Source organism: Pteropus alecto, unplaced genomic scaffold, assembly GCF_000325575.1.
Source record: "Pteropus alecto unplaced genomic scaffold, ASM32557v1 scaffold34, whole genome shotgun sequence".
In the NCBI taxonomy this organism is placed as follows: Eukaryota; Metazoa; Chordata; class Mammalia; order Chiroptera; family Pteropodidae; genus Pteropus; species Pteropus alecto.
The window spans coordinates 552,275-578,561 of NW_006435763.1; the positions used below are offsets into that span (position 1 = coordinate 552,275).

General features: G+C 42.7%; 1 protein-coding gene across 1 annotated transcript in view; it reads right to left on the minus strand.

The window, feature by feature from the left end:
* Window positions 1–26,287, minus strand: part of GRIN2A (glutamate ionotropic receptor NMDA type subunit 2A) — a 365,059-nt gene that overhangs the window by 140,965 nt on the left and 197,807 nt on the right. The window contains exon 4 of the mRNA XM_006910879.1: window positions 19,616–20,208. Within this exon, the coding sequence (XP_006910941.1) occupies window positions 19,616–20,208 (593 nt within the window). The remainder of the gene's footprint in view (window positions 1–19,615; window positions 20,209–26,287) is intronic.

Consider the following 26,287-nt stretch of genomic DNA (forward strand, 5'->3'; position numbering starts at 1 on the left):
GCAGGGTTGCGCCTGGTTAGTATTTGGATGGGAGACCACCTAGAAAGATCAGGTACTGTAGGCATGAAACAAACAAACAAACAAACAAACAAATAAATAAATAAGGGATTGTAAACTGACAAGGTCCTTGCAATCTGTGAGGTCAACCAAGGGTTGCCTTGCCTAAAAAAAACAAAACAAAACAAAATGAAAAAAACTTGCAGATTCTTCTCACTTTTCCCCAAACAGAATCTGGAATTTTCAAAACATTTTCAGAATAAGATGCTGTCCCAGGGACCTTTTTGTAAAGATTTACAGGCATTCATTACAATGAGTTACACAATCTTGTATTTCTGGTCAAAGAAGTAATTGAAACAAGTTTCTTTATGTTTCCCCTCTATACAGGAGTGATTAATAATAATATTAAATTTGGGGTCCAACATAAGTTATCCCATTTCATACCTCAACAGCTCTGCAACTAAGCAGCTAATACAATCAATTTAGAAAGTGTTCTCATGTTTTGGAAATTAGGTCTTGTATCTTGGAAAGCTCTATTCTACGCTTCATTTGTACTTCACTCATAAAAACACCTTTGGTAAGAGCCATTTGATGCACATGGTCTCTGTTTTTAGCTTTTGCCTTTAACTAGGAGGTCGCATTTTGCATTCTCCGCCTCAATCCTCAAAGGCTCTCAGGCTGCTTAAAATGGGGAAGGCAAATGACATGGTGCGGGCTTGAAGTTTGGGAAAATATTTTTTTTCCATCTCTTCTTTGGTGGGCAGGGGGCAAATATTGTATTTCATCCACAGGGGTTCTTTCTACTTGTTGCCGATTTTCAAAAGAAAAAAGAAAGGAAGAAAAAAGTTACAAAATCCATTATGTGAGGAGGGCATTAGAATTGAGGGTGAGAAAACAATTTAGAACAGAGGCTCCTGAGAATCTATGGTTTAAAGAGAAGTAGAAAATCATTCTTAGTCAAAAGGATGATACACTTCCAACATTAATATAAAATCTGAGACTAATTTCTTCTAATTGAAGTAGGGCCAGGACTCAAAAATGCCAAGGCATCATTGAAAAATGACAAGTATTAGCATTTCTCTGCTTGACAGAAACACCTAGAAAGACCATAAAACTTTACAGAACTGCCAGTTTCCAACGTGCTGGCAGCCAAACCCAACAGATGCACCAACACGAAAGGCAGACCAAAACCGGCCTAGCAGGGGCACCATTTGGCAAATGGACGGCCTGCCACCATACTGGTTTCTATTTCAGACAACGAAATTGTCCAACACTGTCTAATAGAGTTAACTCAACCAGCTGTGTGGCTGACAGGTCTGCACCTGCTTGCAGCTTCAGATCTGGCTTCTGGACAGCACAGTCTAACTGGTTCTTCTCACTGTGTTAAACCACAGCATTTTCTGACGCACCAGGTCCGGAACTGGTTCCAGAGCCTGTGATGTGCTTAGGCCAAATGAAGGTGTACAAATCACCCCAGGGTGAAGGGAGCTGGAGCCTCAGGGGCGTTCAGACCCACAGCTGAGGGAGAGGTCAACGACAGGAACTTGCCCTTAACGCCATGTTAGCGCCATCACCTGGACGAGACGGTAGCGGTCAGACCAGCCCCAGGGATGAGGAGCCTGGATGGGAAGCTGAAGCATCAGGCTGCAAAAGCAGCTGAGGGGCAGGACAGCCACCAGGGGCATCTCCCACAGGCAGGGAGGTGCACGCGTTTCCATTTATTTACATCCTATTGACTCTGCAGAATTCTTAATAAGGCAAGCGGAAGAAGCTGAAGCTGACAGCAAAATACAAGTCAGGATACGGGAATCCACTGGTTAAGAAATACATCGATACTGGAAGGGCTGGAACTGAGTCCAGTATCCTTACTAATGGCAAGCGCCTTCTGTAGGAAGAATGGCGGCTATCCAGACTCTGATCAAAGCAGAAAATACATAGGAACAATTCTTTCTGTGATGGCAGCTTTAGAGTGTGATTATTTGTCAAAGCAGTTGCTGCAATTTCTTCTATTTGCCTGTGTGAAAAGAGACAGCATATTTGCATCCTGTTCCTAAAAACTTTTCTTTTATATATATACCAACAATAAGAGATTTACAACTAGGAATATGCTCGATGCAACAAATTGGTGTGATTCCTATTAATACCAGAAGTATGTCACCAATAGGGGCAATTTAAGTTGTGATGACAAGTACTCGCTTTGAAGTTATACTGTTAGGAAGTTATTATCTCCATTTGAAGTTAAATGGAGATAATAACGGTACCTACTTTGTGGAGTTGTGAGGATTAAAACTGGTGAATAGAAAGAACTTCGCACAGTGTGCCAGACACACTCAATAAACGCTAATTGTTGTAGGAGCGGTAATAACGTTAGTTGTTATTATCAACGTCTTTACGTCCTCCCTGAGACTGTTGAGAGAGGTAGGACAACACAGCCCTTCCAGTCCTTGGTAGCCTTTATCTTCTGGATTTGGAGGCCTAAGAGTTGGGTCAGCCTTGTGAGATCTTGGTTATGACACATCACCTCCATGCACTTCATTATCTGTATCTGTTACATGGGAATAAATCTCTGAGGATTAGAGGACACTTAGTATTTCAATCTTAAAAAAGTCTATATACTATTATTGTAATAATCATTAATTCTTTCTTTGTGGAAGGAGAACCAAGCACAGTGATGGTTCTGTCAGCCACAGATACTCCCACACAGCCCAAAGCATCTCCATGACATAAAGTGCCACCCATCTTCTCAAGGGGACCAAGAGGTTGAGAATGGGAGCTTTTCACACACCCTGAATCTGCAAACATTGATAAAGCGAGATGTTCTCATTCTCCCCCTTATTTTCAGTGCCTCCTGCTGGGAATAAAGGTGCCAAGATGAAATCACTCAGGACTGAACGGCACAACTCAAAGAGCGATACTGGACAAAGCAACATGCTTTCCACAGTGCGGGTTAACGGAGACACCTAGTGTTCTGGAGGGGAGCTGGCCATGGTGCCACTCGGACTAGGGGTCGTTGGCTCAAGTCCACGAGCGTCGTCCACCCCCAGATCTTCTTCCGCCATCCCCCCTTTTCCAGTCCCTTCACGGTGGTCACCCCTCCACAACCAGATCTCAAATGGTAGCTCTCCAAACATCTCCTCCGGCTTTAACAGGACAGGAATGGAGTTGGTCACACAATGTCCGAAAGGAATTATTTTCTTAAGGATTAAGTAAGAAATGTGAGGAGGGGACCAGCATCCTTTGATTGGTTAAAGGATGCTGGTCCCCTCCTCACATCTCTTACTTAAAACTACTGCTCCATGGTTTTTTCTTGCCCTTCAAATGCTCATCTGTTCCTTCTGCAGAGGAAGCATTGCCTAATGCCTAATGGTTAGAGAGACCTGAAACTGAGTCTACCATGATAATATGTATTTTTTCATTTTCTTATGAACACCAAAGTCTTTCCCATCTCAGGAACTTTGCACACTCTGTTCCCTTTGTCTGGAATGACTTTCTCTGGCTTTTTGGTTCTTCATCCTTCGGCTTTCAGTTGAAATGCTAGCTCCATAGAGACGCATTCTCTCTTCACCCTGTATAGAGACGTGCTCCTCTCATTTTCGGTGTTTTTCATCTCAGTACCCCATAACTTTCCTCCTCAGCAGCCATAATGAAGTGTAATTATTTCCTTTATTTGATTCTCTGCTCATTTTTGTCTAAATTCCCTATCAGACTGTAAGCCACACTCTCGTTTCCTCTGGTGTAGCCCCTGTAAGGTTTGACATCAAACACTAGGTAAATTCTTCAAGTCAGTGGATGGATGCAATCACGACTCTTGCTGACTAATGATGCGACCCTGGAAGGGTCACTTAACTTTCTGAAGCCTCCATTTTCTCATATATACAATGAGGATGTCACCTATCTTGTAGATAGGTAGAGCGCTGGACATGGCAGGCTCTGTTACACTACTGCATCCATTTTAAGATGCCCATCTTTTCCATTTTAACCTTTTTGAAAGAAAGATCATTTTATAATTGCTGAAGTCTTAGACTATGTAAATAATAACATCTCACTCTCATGCAGGGCCCAAGGTTTTCTTATATTAAAAAAAAACAAAACAAACAGAAGTCCACTGGAATGACATGGTCACATGGCTCCATGGGTCTATTTACTGTTTAAGAAGCAAGTTAACATCAATACTAACGCATTCTCCACAATGTCATTACTGCCTCCCTCTCATTTCCTCTCTAAGGACTACCTCCTCCCTACTCTCTTAGTTAATGAGACTACTTTTCTAAATTTTTAAAAATCTATTTTTCCTTCAAAAGCCCCAGGGAGTTAGAATAATGGAACACACTTAATTAAGCTATGCAGAGCAATCCTGCCATCTAGGTGGCATTTTCTGTCCCACTTTTCTTGGTCATTCTGTGAATTATATTATTACACAAGCACTAACATTCATAGGTACTTCACATGTGCCAGGCAGTGAGCTAACGGCTTTCCATGCCTATTTCTCACCAACTCTCCACTGTGAGTGGGGACGAGCATTGTCTCCATTTTACAGATGACAAAAATGAGGTCTAGATGTATTTAGTTACCTGTTCAAGGTCCCACAGCTAAGAAGTGGCAGATAAAGCTAGAAGCTGATTCCAAACTTATGAATTTATAGGCTGAAATTCTCCAATGGTTACAAACACATACCGAGTACAAATTATATCCATCAAGAACTTTTTTATTTATAACATCCCCTTGTTGGTCGAATTCAGCTTTATTAAAGGCAACCACATTAATTTAAAGAGTATTATACATGAACTAATTAGTATAATGCTATAGATTAGCTGCCAAAGATGCGTATTGATCAAAGTTCTTTTGGTTGCAATTAGTAGAAGCCAACTTGAACCAACTTACATCACTCAGGGAGTCTGGTAGCTAACATCTGAAAAGATTAGGGATTGGGTGGACATCAGGCGCAGTTTGATTGCAGGTCTGGCTGGTTCTCCATACTGTAATTCTCTAAATTCTGTCCCATGTGTGAGTCACCTTTATGCTCAATCTGATTTCTTCTATGGTAGAAATACGGCAGCAGAAATTCCAGGCTCACATCTGCACACCTGTCCTACAGTCCTGAACTTCTCTCTATTAGACCAACTTTAAGAGGAAATGAAATGACATAAGGGAAAGAAAAAGCAAATAAGACTCCAGATACCATGTGTGCAAGCTCAGGGGTTACTGGAATAGTCTACCTTGCTCCCCTGCTAAAACTCTCCATTGGTTTCCCATAACACTTGAAACCTTCACCACGGCCTCTAAGACCCTACAGAATGTGGTCTACCTCTCTAAATGCGTGTCCCACTTGCCCATTCTGCTTCTGCCCTTCTGGCCATCTTGCTGTTCCTCAAACTGCCCAAGCAATTTCCCAAGTCCAGTCCTTTGCACTTGCTGGCCCTCTATCCAGAACATTCTTTTCCTAGATCTTCACATCATTTTCTTATTCACTTCATTCAGACACCTGCCAAAATGTAACCTTCTCCACCATTCTATCTAAAATAACCCCCTTTCATTCTAGCTCCCCTCACTCTGCCCTACTTCTCTTCCCATCCCCCATCAATAACAACTTGACATGATGTGTTTATTCACTGAATTTTGGTCTCCCCACTAGAACAGGAGCTCTAGGTGGGGAACCATTGACTGTTTTGCTTCTCACCATATGTGTCTAACCTACTACAGGGATGAGACACCTATTAAGTTTCTAAGACATGAAAGAGTAAATGAATGAAAACAAATGTATGTGTACATGAATGAATGAATGGACAAATGAATGAATGAGTGCTAGCAATCAGTAGATGAACACTGAAAACAGATGCCAGGAGACCGCTTTTATTCTGTTTGTTTTGTTTTGTTTTCACCTAGTCAGCTGAAGACAAACACTTTCTACCGGTCCTGTGTTCAGAGCTCAGTCTTTTTAAGAATCACTCTGTTTTGAAAGAAGAAGATTTATTAAATTCAAGATCTATAAATGGTTCAGAGACATGATGGCTTCCTCCCCCATCTCCTATACTGAGTGGAAGATGTTTGTCAAAGCTTTGGTCTCCCTGCATACATATGAACAGAACACCTCAAAAATCAAAGCAGACAACCCCATTATGACATGGCTTGTACTCAGTATCAAAATTCAATATTGGCTTCTTTCTTTCTTTCTACCTTTTATTTCCTTCCTTCTGCCCAGTCAAATTTCCAAGACACTCCTGCTGACATTTTTGCCCAATTTTTTGTATACAGTTAATATTTATTAACGCTCTTCAGGGATGTACAGAATCTGAAGGGACTCATTCTAAAACAGCTTAAAGGGGGTTGATGACTATGCAACTGAGCTTCTGACTGTTCTCATGAAAATTCTCCTAGAAAAGACCAGCTTCTCCCTCTGTTTTCTACTGGCTCTGTTCTTGGCAATGCCAAACATCAATCTCCATGACACTGAAAATAGTAATAATTGATATTGATGGTGAGAAAAGTAACATTTTCAGAAAGGTTTTGTTGTTCATAAACTGAACTCCCATCTATCACATTTTGGTGACAAATTAACTCAAAAGACAAGCAAATGACTCCTTCCCACAATGGGAGGATGTGTGTGTGTGCTCTGTGACACTGGAAGACTTCCTAGGGCCTCACGAAAACACACCTGGAGCCTCCTTTTTCCCTGAGAAGGCAGAGAATCAGAGGATCGGGTGCTAAGGTCAGAGAGGCAATCTTGATCCTGATTCTATCAGTAGGTGACCCTGGGAAAGTCATTTTTCTCTCTGAGATACTGTTCTCATGTGAAAATGGGAATAACAATACCACCTATTTCATGGAGTTTTTGTGAGAATAAAATAATGCTTGTAAAAATCCTTAACATAGCATCTCGATCAGATTAAGTGCTGTGGAAGCAATTATCATTCACCCATTCAACACATATGTACTAAGTGTCCATGTTATGCTAGGTCCTGGTATACACAGATCAAATGGACAAGGTCCCTGGAGTTCATCATCATCATCCATCATTATCATCACTTTATTATTATTAATCACAAAGGAACTAGAAGGAGAGGACTGGTATAGTGGAAGCAACATATCTGCAGGAAAAACAAACCAAAACAAACAAACAAACAAAAAAGCAGGCTCCTAGCATGCCCTTGCCATTAACCAGTCTCTTGTTAGTGAAAAATGAACCCTGTGTCTTTTCAGCCTCAATTTCTTTGTAGTAATAAAGCATCAAGAAATAATTTATGATTTTGATGTTCTAAAACCAGTTGAAAATAATTTGTTACAACTAATACTATCTTTTATGAATCTGAGCCAATTGTTATGAAGTATTTATTTTAAAAATATAAATTAGAGCGAAGTTACTGTCATCACCCACTTGCATTCTAATGTTTTCTTGAATGGGAAAAGGGGGTTGGAATTAACACTTATACCTTAGGGATTGTGACAATATTGCACAAGCATCCAGAAGCTTCCTTATGTACAAAAAAAGAAAAATATTTTTAAATGATTGGTCTAAGTGATCTCCAGCATCCCTTCCTGCTCTGACATCATGCAATCCAATTCCACATTATTGTCCCCAATATTATCAATCTACAGATTAAGAAGCTGAGACCCAGAAAAGTTGAGTCTTACCAAAGATTACAGCCATATATAAGAACAAAGTTTGGATTAGAACCCAATGTCATAAATCTTAGCCTGGGTTCTGTGATACTTAATTTCATGTGTTTACTCAACTGGGCCATGGAGTGCCCAGATATTTGGTTAAACATCATTCTGGGTGTGTCTGTGAGGATGATTTTAAGTGAGATTAACATTGGAATCAGTGGACTGAGTAAAGCAGATTGCTCACCCCAACGGGGTGGGCCTCATCTAATCAGTTGAAGGCCTGAATAGAACGACAACAAAAAAATGACCTTCCCATGAGTAAAGAAGTATTCCTGAAACCTGACTGCCTTAAGTTGGGACAACTTGAACTGAAGCATCAGCAGTTCTTGAGTCTCAAGCCTGCCTGCTCTCAGATTGGAAATTACACCATTGGCTTTCCTGGGTCTCCAGTTGGACAACTACAGATCTTGAGACTTCTCAGCCTCTATAATCACATGAACCAATTCCTTATTACATGTCTCTCTCTCCATATAACACACATACACTCGCACACATTGGTTCGGTTTCTCCAGAGAACCTTGACTAATACATGTTCTATTTCCACATCACGTAAACTTGACAATAGCAAGGAACATGGCTTGCCTGAGAACTATACCCACACCCATCTGAACCCAGTTTTCCACTCTTTCTGTTATGTCCTCACATCCATGAATCTCTGTGTGGACGTCAGTTCCTGACCGTCCTGAGCAAAAACTAACTGAGCAAATGGCCAGATGCCCCCATGACTTTGTTACTTGAGAATGGCCCTCATGTCTGAGTGATGACCAGCTCCCCATTACTGAGGCAAGAACCCTCTGTGCTCAATCTAGCAGTCCATGAATAATGAGGTCTTCCAGCCTGGTTGGTGGGAACAACACTACTCCTGGGCCCAAGGGAGTGTCAGACACTATTATTTCTAATCTTTGGGGGTGTTTCTTTCCCTGGTCCTGATTGGTTTCCTCACCCACATGCACTGATCAGTACCCAGCTCAAAACCAAGGAGGACCTTAGACAGATCTCTGGGGTTCTTTATTGGCACAGATCACTTTTCTCTGGTACTGTTCTGTGAACTCTAGCTGCCTTTGTGTCCTGGACTCATCTTTACCTGCTCAGCTCAGTATCTTCCAGGCTTTACCTGGGTTCTCCGTCCTTAAGTTCCAGCCTGGAGATGCTCTCAAGGCAGTGAGCTGAGGCTCATGGGACTCGCTCTCAAAGCAGTCAGCTGGGGAAGGCTTAAAACTCACCTAGTTTATTTCCTATCTTCTTTTGCCTGATAGCCAGTGTCCTGAAAATCATCGTTTCATATATCTTTGTCCATTTTGGATTGTTTTAGTCGATAGTATATATCCGGTCCCTATTACTCTATCTTGGTCAGTAGAAGTCAATATGATAAAATTTAATGAAGGCAATTATGACAACTGAATCTTTCAAGCATACCTCTAATAGTTAGAATTTATAAAATCAAAACATTTTTATAGCAAACATTGAAAACCTCGGTATCATTATAAGAAAATCAAGTTAGAATAATATACTTTACTAGGTTTAGATAATAAACTGACATTTTCAGCAGTGACCCATTAAGGTGACATCAGGCTCTATCATTTGCCATTCCTTTAACGAATTTCAAGATATTGCAGAAAAGCTGGATACCCATTCCATCCCCTACCAAAACAGATATTTTCTTCTAGCTTTAGAAGAACACCTATAAATTAATCCAATCTGATGAGTGGGTACTCCCCGTGAGTAATTCAGTAATCTCATACCGACTGAGAACAGGCAAGCCATCTGGGCACAAACGGCTCAAATTCTCACCTGTAAGTTGACGAAGAAGTAGTTTTATGACCTCAGTCCACATAAAATGACCATTTAGTCCCAGATGCCTATGTCCTAGATACCCCCAGCTGAAACTTTAAAAGCCAGTTTGATTTTGTTTTGTTTTGAGAAAATATGAGTAAATGATTAGAGGTACACTCCAGTCTTGTGGAGCTTTTAGTCACAGAATATCACAGACTAACAGTTCTTTCTGTGATTTTTGCCAGATGTTTGGCCAGTAAAGCTGCAAGCATACAGAAGATCTATGTTGTCCACAGATCTACTTGTACTGACTCAGGTATAAAGATCTCTGGAGGTAAGATATTAAAGCTTCCTGTCATCACTCATTCTAATATCTATCAGTCAAGTTCTTGTTTTGGTAATGATTATAAATAATGATGATTACAATAAAACTAATAAAAATGAATGTGAGACATATTATTATAAAATAAAATGCTTAAAGAGGCCGTGGAGGTAATATAAATGAGTAAGTGGTCCGGGAGGGAACTAAGGTAGACTGGACCAGCTCTACTGGATCTAAAGGGCACTTTCCATAGCCATTTGACCATCTCCAGGTGTGAGAAAGGTTCTGGTACAAGATGGTGACACAAGAAGCTCCTGAACTCACTTCCTCCCATGGACCCACCAAATCCACAGCCACACATGGAGCAACTGAGATACATGAGCTATACGTGGACAATTCCCTCTGAAAGAAATCCAGAAACTAACGGAGCAACTCCTACACGTCAGATGAATGAGAAAATGCCTGCTAGAGTAACTGGGGAGGGCGGTTCACTTCATAAATTATATAAATATCTGACCATTGTATTGTATACCTGAAACTAATATAAAATTTTTAAAAATTTTAGAAAGTGGATGGGAAAGGCTGAGACGCATTCGATAAACCCCACTCCCAGCACGGTGACATACAATTGAGAGGGAACTCACAGCTCCCACCTTCTCCCTGAGGAGTGAAAGGTTTGCACCCAAATGCAGTACCTCTATTTTTGAGACTTCCAGACAGGAAGGTGGGATTATTATCAGTCCTTCGTATTTTTCAAGATTAGCTAAAAATGTAATTTTTTGTGAAATCTAACAATTTTGAAAACAGTAAAATCATTCTGTGAGACAAAAACAACAACAACAACTACTACTCCTTCAGGTCAATTTGCAGCTCTGAAAGTAGCGTAATGGAGTTTAGAGCCAAACAAAGCTGGATTTGAATTTTGGCTTCATTTCATATTAGCTGTGTGGTTTTTGCCAAGTTATGTAACTTCTCTGGTCCTCAGTTTCCTCATCTATAATGAGTTATAATGATTTATAATTAACCTGCTGGTCATCTACCTCTTCCTTATTCCTAACAGAACTTACATTTTTGAGACTTCATGCCTCCTGGAAGAATCTTTGGGCCTTGTGGGGAGCTTACTCTGTCTCCAGCTCTCAGAGTAGGTCTGGTTTGGATTAATCTAATCATATTTTCTTTCTCAGTAATTGGGTCAGGAGTCCAGAATAAAGCCCGTTAGTACATGGCGTTTTCAAAATGGTGTAATTGACCCAAAGATGGGCACATGACATGATTTGGCCACAAAGAAGTTATCTCAGCTGTAGCTGACAACAAACTTAAGGACACTGAAGAATCAGTTTGAAGAAAAAACAATAAAAAACAAACCACACTTCCCAAAGAGCAGAGTTAAGAGATCATAGGGAGAAAAAAACCCCATAAACTTGATCATACTATACCTGAAGTCCACCCTACCTCAATCACATAACTGAATTACTTGATTATTGCCTACAGTAAAAACACCCTAACTTACACATAAGGATTAAAAATCATATATTTGGCACAAAGGGGACACTTAATACATGGTAGGTTGTATCATTAGAGTACATTTCCATTTTACCACATTTTAAAATACATATGTTTCCATAATGTAACTTATGAAACTTAAAGTTACCCCTTCCCCACCCCCACACACATAATGATGTATTAATTAAATTTAAAATTTTTAACTTCTCTTTATTAATAGTGACGGAAATGAAAAGGAGATGAGCAGAGGTCTCAGGAGAGCTGTTCTCCATCACGCAGGAAACTGAACGGTGTATGTTTCTTCCTGGTGTTTGATCAGGACTTATCCAAATGTAGTGAATCCCCAGTAAACTGGGGATGTGGGTAAGAGTACACTACGCATCAGCAGACTAGGCACTTCATTTACCAAACTCTGGGGCTTGTGTCCAAACGTGGCTGGCCCCCCATGCCCACACGGAACCTAACCAGCACTACCAAGATGAACATTCCTGGGACCAATGCCAGCCTTTGGGGCACTGGGAGCCTGCATGGGGGCTCAGTTATACCTGCAGGCTGGCAGCACTCACATGGAGGCGGGAAGTGGGGGAAGCAGCAACACAAGAGGACAAAGGCAAAGAGCCGGTGAAGAGCCCATTCTGGCTGTCTAACTCCCACGTGGAAAAGATGACAAGGAGGGTTTCTGTCTTACATATGAGGTGGTACGTAGACAGACATCCTTCCGGGAGGGCAAACAAAAGACAGCTTGGAAATGAACCAGCCCTGAGCACTTGCCCTTCACACTGCACCACATGCTCCTCCCTTGTGGTAGAAAGAATTTTCAACTTTGTTGTTTTGTGTGAAATCAGATGCTTCTCAAATCATGTAAAGAATGGAATAAAAAGCAGAGGTTTATTTTCCTCCTTCCTGAAATATTAGGTCCTCATCTCTTCAGGACCCAAGCTTGGCTCACTATCTGTGTCATGGGCCCCACCTCGTATTGTATTGGTATCCTTTGACTCAAAGGACTCACTGCTCTGATGATCTGACTGGCAGTTCATCACATGATAAATTTTACTTCACGACTAGGTTTCATTAAACCCAGATCGATTAGTAATGGTCATAGATTATTGATCTCTGGAAGGTCCATTGCACTTATCACAATGTCTAACACATAGCAGACACTGTACAGATGCCCACCTGGCTCTACAACAAAATCAAGATTGGGAACAGGAAGTCTCCAGGGGGGACGAAGATAGCTGAAATTCACAGCCTAACTCTTCCTCTCCAATATTTTCCTTTCCCCATGGAGATTGCTCACTGATTAATGTGAAGTTCTCCACAGCTGGAACCCGGTCCCTCCTCTGATTCTTCATTCTTCCCTCTGTGATCTCACCCAGTTCTGGGGCTTTAAGTGTCATCGATAAGCTCAAAACCTGTGTTGTATTTTCAGTCCAAACTGACTCTTCTCTCCAATTGCCCACTGGAGATTTGCAGATGGGTGTCTCAAAAGTGTATCCAATTAAACATGTTTGAAACCAGATGTTGCCCTGACTCACTCGCCTCAAATTTGTTTCCTCCTCAGTTTTATAAAAGGCACCACCACCTATTCGGCTGTACAAGTGAAGATTATTGACTATTATATCTCTTTTACCGCTTCATAGTCATCAATCAAGTCTTGTTAATTTTACCTCCAAAACACGCATTAAGCTCACCTACTTCCCTCTGAATTTGCGGCCTTACTCTAACTCAAGTCACCATCTTCTCTCTCCTAGCCTAAGTCATGGTCCCCTAAATGGTGCCTGCACTTGCAAATTAAGGCCCCCTGCCCCCAACATACTCTCTGTCATCAGAGTAATAAAGATGGTGCTTTTCTTTGCTTTATTTTTTCCCAGAAGAGATGTGCAGCAAATTATTAGAATATGTCACCAAATTAACAAGATTCAAAATGAAAACTTTCCCAGTATTCATCCCTGGAGGACATAGATCAGTACCTCTTTTCGTGAGGCATGCTAGTCCCGAAATCCAAAGGCCTGCATCTGGACTGAGGCAAATGTAAACAATACTTATGCTTTATGTACGACTGCAAAACACCCAAAACCACCTTTCCCTCAAGGTGAAGGCACGGCCGATTTCTGGTCCTTTCAAGTTGCCAGAATTGGGTTTCCACCATTTGTCAAGCTATTCATTGGATGCCAATTGGAAATGATTGACTTGATCGCAGGGTTGGCATACGGTGCTTTTGGGTTCCAGCCAGAAAAGAGAGGGCTGTGTTCCAGGAGAGATGCCGCAAATAGAGATGATGCTGAGAAGAGGCTGTTGACTCAGCTCTGAGGCTGAACACCCAGGGGGCCATACCCCACCTCTCACAGTTCAGCGGGACACCTGAGGAGCCCAAATCAAGCTGTGCATCTGGTCCAGGGAAGCAGGAGAATTAACATCTATAGGGTACCAAGGACATCCTAGATGCTTGGCTAAGTATCTTGCATGCATTTAAATGTCACCGTAATCTATGGTTAGAATCATCTGTTTTTGATCAAGGACATGAAGGCTTAAAGTAGTGAAGTAACTTGCCCAGGACAACCCAGGTAATGAGAAGGTTTGAACACAGCACTGTCCAAACCCATATTCCACAAAGTCACATGGCCTCGTGGAATGTGCTTTGGGTTCTCAGTGTGGCACGTGCCCCTGGATTCTCTCACTACCATCCCTTCAAGGCTCAGCCTCATCCTCACCCCCCGCACCCTGTTCCTTAGTCCCAATTAGATTTACAGTACAGGCCCACAGGATGGCTTCGTCTCTTGGGTGCCTGGTGTCATTGCCACAAATGTTTGTCGAGCATAGAGTGATTCCACAGATAAATATTTGCAAAATGTTATCACATACACCCAGGGAAATTTTAACTCTGGTCAAGCTCAGAGAATTAACTGAGCAGGCTCTTTTATTGGTATTAAAAAAGGAACCAACAGTGATCATTCTGATTATCAAATAAAAATATGTCAACCAGGTTTAGTGCAGTCCCTTAATGGGTCATTAAACCAGCAACTTCTCCTATGATTATTTTAGGAAAAAAGCATTGGTGTAACTTGGATATGAGTTAAACTCACTCTCACATATCTTCCATTTCGTTCCACTTGGGGTAATAACTTACAATGCTGTTGCTTCTTGACGCAGAGTCCTGACTTTATAACACAGGAAGTTAATGTGAAACACGTAAGTGGTCAAGCCAGGTGTCATCAATTAAGACCAAATAACTTCCCTTCAATAATAATACACAATTCTCCCACGAAATGTTCTTTTCTCACTTGTTTGGGCTATAGATCTACTTGAGTATTTCTATTTGACTTCCAATGCAGTAACTTCTCCACATCCTACCCCCTTAACTAAATCGGGAGCAACAGGACATATAGTTGTAACTCAGTTGTTAAAAAACAAGATTGAAGTATACTTCCATTTTTCACTTCCCTGCCTGTGTATAGCTTTCTGTATAACCAGTATAAGTTAAAGTAATAATAATAATAATGATCATCATTATCATCATAGTGAAAATAAGAAGACAGCAATAACAGTTATTGTTATTGTTGTATGTATAACACTTCTTATTGTGCCTGGCAGGTAGTAGGCACAATAAGAAGAGTTATACATATCTACTTACATTTCATTCTGCTACAATAAGAAGAGATGACTGTAACACACAGACACACACACACACACACACACACACACACACACACACACACACATGCATTTTAGGAAGAAACCTGAGTTCAGAGTGGTTAGTTATTTATACTTGGTCAGTATGTGGCTAATTCAAAACCAATTCTGCCATATTACCCAGCCCATGAATTTCTCAATGCCACAATGCCCTTCTTCCTCTGGCCAGATTCCTCCCAAGGTAATCCTTTGGCAAGAGGGTTTAGACCTGAAAAACATCTACCTCTCCCTTCTATGACCTCCTCCTCCATAAATGTGAAATGTGTCCCCTCCAATGTAGAAGGGGAAACACACATGAATGTGCATGCACACACACATTTTATCAATTACACGGTAATCATTTATAGACTGCTTTCGACATGCCAGACTGTGGGGCTAAGAGGTAAATACCTTTCTTACCTCCATGTTTCATCAGAGGAGGCAGATTTGAAGGAATTAAGTAACTTGCCCAAAGTCTTGGATCTAAGAAAGTTCAGATCAAGGATTCGAACCGGGCGGCCTGGCTCCAGGGCCCACACTTTTAACTGTGATACCACCCTGCCTCCCCGGGGGCCCCACCCACCAGTGAATTGGATGGATTCTTGGGACAGAACTGGGCAAAACAGCCTAGGCTCCACACCAGCAAAACAGGTAATGGTTTACCTTCACAGTTCTGGGAGTTGCCAGTGACATGCTCTGTGCTTGGCGAAGGAACAGATGTTTAATAACTTTGCAGTAGCAAGGAGGAGGTTACATAACACGGCTGAGCTATTTTTGAACTTCGGAAAATGCTGACTGCTCTTTTCAAAGTGCCTTCTGTAAAACCAGGAATATTAAACATAAAGAACACTTCCCCCTTTCCCCTACTTTTTAAATTCTGAAATCCCAGAAACAGAAACAGATCCACAATAAGATCGTTAGCACGTCATCCTGAGCAAGCAGTCCTTCATATCTGTCCAGCATCATAAATAATAAGTCATTGTCACAATATCCTAACTACGCAAGCTCTGTGCATACTACTACAAGGGATGTCCATGAGGGCTGCCAAGGGACATAACTAGCTAGCCCCAAAATGCCATGTGCAGCCAGTCACAGCTGGTCTCCAGATCCGTCAGGTGTGGCTTCATCTGCACATCTTCTGAAGCCACTTGCATCCTCCCTTCTACACAGGGGGAGTAATGAGAGCTATTTGTTTATTGGCTGCTTTGCAAAATGAGACTAATTCAGTTGAAAAAAAGTAAATTTAAAGCTTGAAGTGAGAACCCCTGAATCTAGAGTCCTAAGCTTCCACTGAACAAGCTGTTGGGTCCAACTCAGGCTGCAGACACATCTGTCCTCTGCCTTGAGCCATCCAGACTGAAGATCCCTTCCTATCAGAAACCTCAGTGTCTATAAAAGGGGGATGGGGGTGGGGGGAAGGATATGACTAAATAAAACATGGAACACTTATACAACAAAATGCAAAACAGCAACTGAGGGGAATATGCTAGGATTATATGTATCTTCAGAGATCAATCTTGAAAACGAGGTTGAGGTAAAGAAATTCTAACACGTTAGATGCCATTTGTGTACCCTACAAAGAACCATATTAGGTCTAAGATCGCACCTACATCTATCTTGAAATACAAACCATGTACATGGATTTGACTAATACCAAATTTATTGTAGTGTTTTCCCCTCCCACAGAGAGAAGGAAGAAAAGTGGGACAGGGCTATGATGAGAGTTTCTCCATTGTCGGAAATGTTTTCTTTCTTTTAAAATTTTAAAACAAATGTGATGTGTTAACCTTTGTTCTCTGCAGTAAGCATTAGGGTGGGTATTTTATTGGATTCTGTGCTTTTCTGTACTTTTTTTTTTTCAATATTAAAAAAAAATTCTTAATATCTGAGTTGTCTTTAGACAAATTTCCCCTATCCTCGGCAGACTGTACATCCTTTGAGAAGTTTGACATTTTTACAGGGGCTAGCACAGGGTCTGTTGGATGGTAGCAGTGATGGATGGAGGGTGAAAAGATATAGCGCCCTTAATCCTTTTCTTAAAAACTGCCTTCTTTGGGCTTTTTCTCAAGCTCCCAGTCCTTGCCTGGTTTGGAAAGGTCCCACTCTATCCCAGGGTGTGTTTAAGAAACACTGTGATGATGGAGAAGTGTGGTAAGGAGCTTTGCCTGTGCCAGATTCCAGCCTCTCACACTGGGTGCGTACTGCCAGCACACCGTAAATGGAAAGCTGTTTCACTAAATACCAGGCAGCGGATGACGGCTCACCACACTTGACGCATTACTTCTCTGGGGCTGAAAACCCATCTATGAAATTGCAGCACTCAAAAGCATGACTCTTGGAAACAGCACAGCAGCATTTCACAGCATGATTCCTTTTTTTCAGGACTGAAATTTGGGGTGGTCTCTGGGAAGAGATCTGAATGTCTTGCCTATTATCCTTCTCAAATTCCTTTTCCTGCATATATTATATTTCGACTGTCCTAAAATTCAGTTATGTTTCCACCAAAATTATATATTTCTGAATAGTCCAGTTGTGGGGCACTTCTTGTTATGAAAAGTAAGAAGTGATAATAAGGCCAGCCCTTGTCTTCGGGCTGGCAGCAGTCCTGCCTCTGGAAGAGGCTCCACGTCTCCTACTGATTTATCCGAGTTCCTTCCTGGTGTTAGAACGATCATTTAAAATGCTGCAAGTGGCAACGTGGAAACAAGATCCTTAAAGAGCGAGGGAGAAGAGGGAAAGGGAAAATTTCAAAGGACCATGATTTCTTAATTCAAGAGTTTGTTTTTCAGGGGAATGTCAATTTTATGCACATATCACACACACACGCACACGCACACACACACGCATGCACGCACATACATGCATACATGCAGACCTGGCCCCAAGATAATCCCTGAACTGTGTAGATTCAAAGTCCTAAAACCTTCCAGAAACGTTTTCGAGTGACGTTTTATTCTGTTGATATAATAAGACCAAAGTAGTCTGCTGACTGTAACTTCTGATGCCAAAAACAACTTCACTGATCACTGTGACAGTCCCTCAGTGATTACCAGGTGCCAGGCATTGTGCTAAGCAGCACTTTTCATGCATCCCCTCATGTCATACTCACAGCAGAACCTAGAACATTAGTTCTCAACTTGTGGTCCCCAGACCAGCAACATCAGCAGCACCCAGGATCTTGTTAGAACTGCGAATTCTTAGAGCCCACCCCAGAACTTCTGAATTCAAGGCTCTGAGCGTGGGGCCAGTGATCCAATCTAATAAGCCATCCTGGTGATTCTGGTGCGTACTAAGGTTGAGAACCCTGCCTAGAAAGTAGGGGCTATTATCGTTGTTTTGCAATGAATGACTGAGGCCCATAAGGGTAAAATGATTGTCCAAGTCATATAGAAAGTGGATGAGACAAGATTGAACCCTGACAAATCTAATTCCAGAGCCTGGTCCCTTAATCACAGTGCCACACTGCTCATTATCTGAGGGATGAGCATGAATTAAATCAGGGAACATCAGGTAAAAACATGCAAAATGGGTGTATGAGTGTGATCATTCTAAATCTCAGCAGCTGAGCCATAATGATGGGCCACAGAGAACAACGACACTTCTCGGAAACATAAAATGTAACGTAAGTGTCCACCGAGATAGGGGGAGGTATATGAATTATGATACATCCATGTGATGGGCTACAACGCAGCTGTAAAAGTGATGCTTTGCCAAGATGTCCAATGACTTAAAGAGATACTTAGGACATCAGAAGGAAAGAAATTTAGACACACCCTCAAATGGAGACTAGGGGCACCGGCAAGGGCAGTTTTCCCAAAACGTAACACGTTGGGGAGGATGTGGAAAGTCAAGTACTTTCACAAACTGCTGAGCGAATTTAAACTGGTGTAGTTACTTTGTAGGGGAATCTGGCAATAGATATTTGAATTTTAAAATGCACATGCTCTACGACACCCAAAACTTACTTCTTAGAATCAACCCTAGAGAAATACTTGTACATGTGCACAAAGAAACATATAGGATGACTGTCACTGCAGTTTAGTTTTTAATGGGAAAAAAATAAAACAACCTAAATTTCTAGCATTATGAAGATTGAGTAAATAAAGCATGGTGTGTCCCTACTGAGGAAAATAATGTATAGGTTAAAAGAATATAGATATTCGTATATATGTGTATATGTATGTATATGTCTACATATACACATACACATGATAGATACCTACATACACACATATCTACATGTATTCATACATATGTATATGCATGTGTATGCATTCATTTGTATGTATATCTATACATATATCTACATATACTCATACATGTGAATATGCGTATATATCTACATATATACACATACATACTTGAAATATAGCTAGAGGATGGATAGATAGACAGACAGATAGAAAGACAGACAGACAGATAAAGATCAAGTGTAGGTTTCCAAGGTTATTATTGAATAAAAAAAGTTAAGTTGCAGAAAACAAAGTGCGAAGTTTCTTAAAGAGGAGATGAGAAGGGAGTGAGAGGGGAGAGAAGTGTAGAATCAAACAAAAAATTCCCGTAAGCACACACAACATTCTCTATTTTCCGTGCACACTTTTGACAACGAGTATGTATGGCTCTTAGTATTTAAACCATGAACAATAACAACAATGAAACTCTGATCCCGAGCAAAGAGCCCCCTCTTACTGGTGCAGAGTGTGCAGCGGGATCTCTGGCTTCTCCACCTGCCCGTAGCAGCTGGCCTTGGCTTCAGGGATGTAGGAGAACCTCTCCAACATGGAAGACGCAGCAGTGGTTAGGATGCCCAGGCCGTCCCTTACTCGCGCCTCCAGGCTGTAGTCCCAGTCGTCGTAAGAGACTGAAATGAGTCCTGACGGAAACTCTTTGGGGATGAGCTCCGTGTTCCCAGAGACCAGGCTTGGGACAATCCAGAAGAAGTCGTACCCAGTGAGGCCAAGGGAGCGGGCCTCACTCAGGATGAGGACGGCCTCATCTTTGGAACAGTAGAGCAAGATGACAGAAGAATGGATCTTTTTCAACTGGACTTGAGTCTTGGCATCCTCGAAAGAAGTGTCCAGGGTGATCACGTTCTGCATGTCCCAACCCACAAAGCTATTGTCCACTGTGGTCTTGATGAAGCTGATGAAGTCTCTGTAGCCAGGGAAGATGGTGGTCACCAGGGAGAAGACGTGCCAGTCATAATCCTGCATGATCTTCAGCATGACCGTGGCTTGTTGTTGGATGGATGCGCCAAACTGGAAGAAGGTAGACGTCGGGTCCTGTCGACAGGTAAAAACAAAAAAGAAAACAAAGGATGAGGCCAAAAGAAATTTATAAAGCACCCTCTGTCTTCATAGGCTTAAAGAAGCTCCTTCCTAGAAGTGAGGGAAAATAAGTCAGACGTCTATTCATTCTCAAACATTCCTGAGCACCTACTCTATGCCACACTCTGGAACACATACCGGAATACAAAGATAAGAGAGGCCCCTGATCTTGGAGCCCATCGCCTGGCAGAGTGAAGAACATCTGTTTTATTTTGCCGCTTATCATCTATTCTCCTCTTTTTCCTCTAGTTCATCCCATCCATCTCATCTTTGAGTCTATATGGTTCCAACAGAATGAACTCTCTCTGGCCTCTAGGCTCAAAACAGGAAAATGAAGCCAACAGAGACAAAACAACATCAGAAAATGGAGACAGAAAAAACACACTTAGACCACCTGGATTCTGCCGTGCCTGAAGCCATTACTCTGGACCTGTTGCTTATATAAACCAACAGCTTCCCATATTTGCTTCAGCCAGGTTGAGTAGGATTTCTATCACCTGAATTCTAGACTCCTGTATAATATGGAGTATAATGAATGTTGGGTGGACATCTATCTGCTCAATCAACAACTATTTGTTGAACACCAAACTATACAACAACACCAATTAAGAGCTTGGAGAAATAATAATATACAGACAGACACAGACATGGACTCTGTCTTCATAGAGCTGGTGGGAATCTGAGGAAGAGCAACTTCCATGAACTGCAGGCTGAGGGGATGGCGAAGGAGAATCCAGGCCTGGAAGGGGGAAATAGGTGGATGTTTACAGTCAGAGGAGCCCTGAGGATACACCTTGACTATTCCAGGAACTGGAGATAAACGCATTATGGTTGGTGAACAGAGGGGATGAGATGATGTTGCAGGCCTGGCAGGAACCCCATCATCTATGGCCTCAGGGGATACATTCAGAGGCCTACGCCTTATTCTGAGCATAAAGGGGAGCTGCTGAAAGCTCTTACGCTGGAAAGTGACATGGTAACTTCTGGGTTGAAGGACTGCTCATGGTTCTAACAACTCCCCAAGTCTGTGATCTGATCACAGAACAGATTGCCATTTAGAAAAGGCAGGTGATGCAGAGAGTCGTTCAATTTATAAACTACCTTTACGCTCCTTAACTTGTCAAATCTCCATGACGATCCTGTGAGGTTGGTATATTGTTAGCCGGGGGAAAGAGGCTTAAAATGGTCACAGCTATAAGTACCCAAACTCAGGCTCTGATTCCACCTCTGGCCCCCTTTCCAAAACAAACCACAGCCTTCTTGGGATCATCGATGATGTGCATATAGCAGATGCTCGAACTATGGTGTAAAAATGCCAAGAAAAGAGAAGGTATGGCTCTGTGTTATAAAGAAACAGGATTTGACGAATGCTGAGATATTTTTTTTTTTCTGGGAACTGAAAGAATTTTCAAAGGTCCTTATCATATCATAGCCATGCTTTCATTTTGCATTCTGTATTCACCATGTATTCACCTGTATTCATCGGATTGCTCTTAACACAAACTCAGTAGTATAAATATGGGGATTCCACGGTGTGTGTGTGCGTGTGTTAAGCGTAGATGATTCCATTCACATATTTTAAAACAATACTTTGTAGCTGTGCACGTCAACTCTTTCAATAAGTCTGCATTGTTTTTCCTGTGGGCACTCACTGGACAGAAAGTTTTATCTGAATGGGCCAAAAGTCATAGTTCTTTAAAATATTCCCTTTTCCCAAAATGCATGGGTTTGGGGGATAATCTGAATGTAGTGTGTCCTAAAGGCAGAGAGGAAAAAACAGAAATAAACACGTTCTGGGCCCTTTCCAATATTACAGTTCTATGAATTTTAACCTAATTAAATCAATTAAAGTGGGAAACAGATTTAAAGACTTTGGATAATTACCTTTTTCCCTATAGTAGCTTTTGGAGAAATCCAATATTCTTGGATTGATTAATCATTTTAAATCATCCTCAACAAGACAGTGAACTGCTCAAGGGCAGAGATTTTGCTGTCCTCATCCTTCTGTCCCCAGAACCTGGCAGAAGGCTTGGCACATGACACATCAGTTAATGGAGGGTGAGGAAATGCATGAGTGAATGAATGTGTGAATGAAGGCTAAGAGGAATGTCCTTGGTTTAAACATAAAGCAAAAGGGAAGGATTCAGTGTCTGAGACTGTATTTTGTATGGCTCTTGAATGTCGTGTCCAAAAAACAAAAGCTTTCATCAGCACCCTACTATCCTGAGGAACCGCTCCCCCGTTAAATGCCCCAAATATATGTAGTGTGTCCTTTATTAATAGTGAGGAGAATATAGAAGCTCTATAAGCCTCAGCAGGTGGCCACAGAACCTCATTAAATACCAAAAAAAGTTGACCACATAAAGAACCCACCCACAGAAGGAGGCACATAAGTGGAGTCACAAGGCAGTTATACTCATCCACCTGATGCACTGTCAGGTGCCTCTTGGGGTGGGGCGGAAAAGTTCCAAACTTAATTACAAAAGAAATGTAATCATTCCCATGGAAATGCCTCTGCGGAAACCAGTCACCAGCTACATTATGACCGCGAAAGGCAGAGCGACCTGCATCTTCCTGCACTGAGCACACGAGGAACACAGAAAGCTCTCAGGAGGACGACGCTAAGAGCATCGTTGGAACTCAATAAAAATGGTCTCTGATACAGCCCACCTACACGTACTTCCTTGAGACCATTCGTGTTGGTGGAGAGGTAGAGGTCAACACACTAGATGTGGGAGTTGGTTGTGTGCTCCAACGCCCTTGCTTCATGTACTATGAGCTAGACAGGACCGTGTATGCACGAGCAGTTTGTGCACAGAGCAGAGCTGTGAGCAAGTGCAGCCTTATCCGGCTCTTCATGTAGAGAGGAGGGCATGGCTACACTGCGAACTTCACCGAGGAGAAAGATAGTCATAGCGACAGCAGTTCATTACTACCTCATTAATATCATTAACATCTCCTCCCAGGATGAACGACAGTGTTCCTTCTGGGGTCAGACTACCCCTGTACTGATGTTTATTGTGTGGCTGTGGGAAAATCAACTTAACCTTTCCAGCTTCCGTTTCCACGTCCGTACAATGGGTGTAACAATGGTTATAATTATACCAGCTAACAGGCTACAAGTGCTGACTCCACGACAGTCCTGCAGCTGGCTCGACACTTCCTATGTAGAATCCCCTTGAACCCCACCCCCAACAACCTTCCTCAACTGGTACCAGTATTACCACCATTGTAAAAATTTAGAAACAGCTTCAGAGGTAGAATGATTTTTCCAGGGTCACAAGGTAGAGAGACTTTTCACAGGCAGTGCGTCAAGTTTGCCTTCCTTGTGGTTCCAGGCTTTTCACCCCTGCATTGCACAGCCGGCCATGACAGCACATGCTCACCGAGCTGCAAGGATTAAATGATCTCTCTGTACAAAAGCATCGCGCGCAGTGCCCACCACATATCAAGTGCTCGACAATTTTAAGTCACTGTTATCTTGCCCGGGGGTCAGGACTCTTGGAGTCTCTCATCAGAGGCTTATGTCACCCTGTCTCCAAAAGTGGTAATTCACACTCTGGACTTGACCATCTCCACAACTCGCCCTGGTCACGGCTGTCTGATGTAGGTCACGAAAGGCTGCTTTCACCACGCCCCTCCTCTCCAGTCACCAATGGCCCCCCTAGAGCTGTCACATTAAGTTCAGACTCTCTAGCCCACCCCTGCATGCACACTAGTCAAACTTCACAGTTGAAACAGCATGAACTCTGGGATCTTTCGGCCCTGAGTTCAAGTCCTGGCTCTGCATCAAGTAGCCGTGTGAACGTGGGTAACTACTTAAACTTTCTGCATCGGATTGCCTCTGCCTGTAAAATGGGAATCATGAGCGCCCCCCACAGGGCTGCTGTGCACACGGATGACTGGGAGGAGTAAGATGCTAATCCACTCATGTGGGCTCCCACAGCTTGAGGGCTCCTCTCCACGTCCTCTGTCCCCTAGACCAAATGGACACCGCCAGAAACCTCAGGGGATCCTTATCCTACCTCAGAAACTGGTCCCTCCAGATGCACTGGCATGCTTGTTTCACATTCCGCCCCCTGCAAACCCGCCCACTAGTTCTAAGCCCATGGAGGCTGCACGAAGAGAAGGAACTGTCTTTCCTCACAGTGATGAATAATAATGCTTTGGAGAGAAACCTCTACTTACGTCCTTCATGGACCTCACGTGGTTACCTTACGCCACTTGCATTTCCGTTGGCATCTGAAACAAATGTCTAAAACCACTATGGACCAAAGGCGCTGGAATTCCCTGGGAGGGATGGAAGCAAGAATTATTTACAGAACATAATTGCAAAGTGAGGCACTGAGGGGGCTCATGCTTACCCTTGGGTTTTCCTAAGGTGGTTTTACGAACTGGCGGGAGGCGATGGGGGCATCTGGCCACCCTCCCAGGGCCTGGCAGCCAGTATGCTAAATGGCCCTTGCTTTGAAGGTCTTGAACATTCTTCCCGCTTCCCGCCTGAAGAGCAGAGGCTGTGCCTCCTGCCCTCGCCCTCCCCCTGCCACCACACGGCCTGCCCATTGTGGATTCCACAGACCAGTGTCTGACCACCTCTGGCACCAGCTTCCTCAGCCGCGTGCAGCCGGGGGAGACGAACAGATTTCAGACACCCACTTTGGTTCTGAAGCAAAAGCAGTGCTCGCACCATGCTCACTGCTCTGCAGAACACAGAACAAACTGTTTTAAACACAGAGCGAGGGAGGCAGGATGGTGTGGGATTCTGGGTGTCTGCTCTCCACTCTGTGTTTCAGTCCCACCGTGACTGAGGTCTCGCTCTGATGTTCTAGAATGTTCTAGAGCTTCGTTGAGTCCTCCGGGTGAGACCTGACCCCCATAGGTATCCAAGCCTAATGCTTAATAGAGTCTAATACCAACTTTCATTTCACTTACCCATTAACAAAGGCTATAAAGGACACCCACACCCATTATCTCTTTGATCCTAACTACCCCAGAGATGAGGTACTGCAAGTGGTTATAACCCTCACGGATGCCATTTCTCATAAACACACAGGAAAAGAGGTTAAGTGATTTTCCTAAAATCCATGTGGCCCCACAATTACGACAGCTCAGTTATTGCAAAATGTCATCCAGTGGCTCAGTTATTGCACGTACCAGTGGCTCCCACTCCTAGCTGCACAGGAGAATCACTTGGAAAGTTATTAAAACAAACCAGTGCTCATGCCTCACGCCAGTCCGACTGAAACCGAATCTCTGTGACCTAAGTATATGAACTCCGGTGCTGATTTATTTGTTTTTCTCTGTCTCCTCTCAACAGCAGGATGAGTGTTATTCAAGTTAGTGTCTTCTAAGCCTAGCGCAATGTCTCACACCCAGTAGGGGCGCAATAAATACTTGGTGAGGAAAAAAATGAACAGGAAGCTCAGCCCCAGGAGACATGGGAGAACTGGTCGTTGCTGTAAACCATATCCACAGCTTCTTTTCCTTCTTCCTGTCAGGGTGGGTACCAACGAGACGGATAATGATGCAGGTGACCCAGCCAAGATCAAGAGAGACTCCTTGGGAATTTGCTTTCTCCTGTCAGAGGAGTGCCTTGGTGAGCCCAGGTGGAGGAGCAAGGAATGAGGCCAAGCCTTCAACCACGTGGGAGCCTGGGCTTCTAACAGGTCACACTGGTCACGTGTGACTATGTACATGTAAATTTAAGGTATCAACTACAATTGAGTACTTGGTCGCTCAGTCACACTAGCCACATTTCAAGAGCTCAACGGTCTTTAAACTTCAAAGCTGATGGTCTCCCACCCCTGCCAGCCTCGTCCTTAAAGATGTCAATTCAGCTGGTCTGGGACAGGGTTCAGGATTTTTTTTTATTCCCTGGGTGAGTGCAGTGTGCAGCCAGGGTTGGAAACACGAATCTAAGCCTTTGCTTTCCAACCCTGTAGCTGTGCATCAGCTACTCGGGGAATTTTTCATGCCTTCAGATTTCCAGGTCCCACGCCACACCCACTGAATCAGAATCTCCACTGAGGAGCCC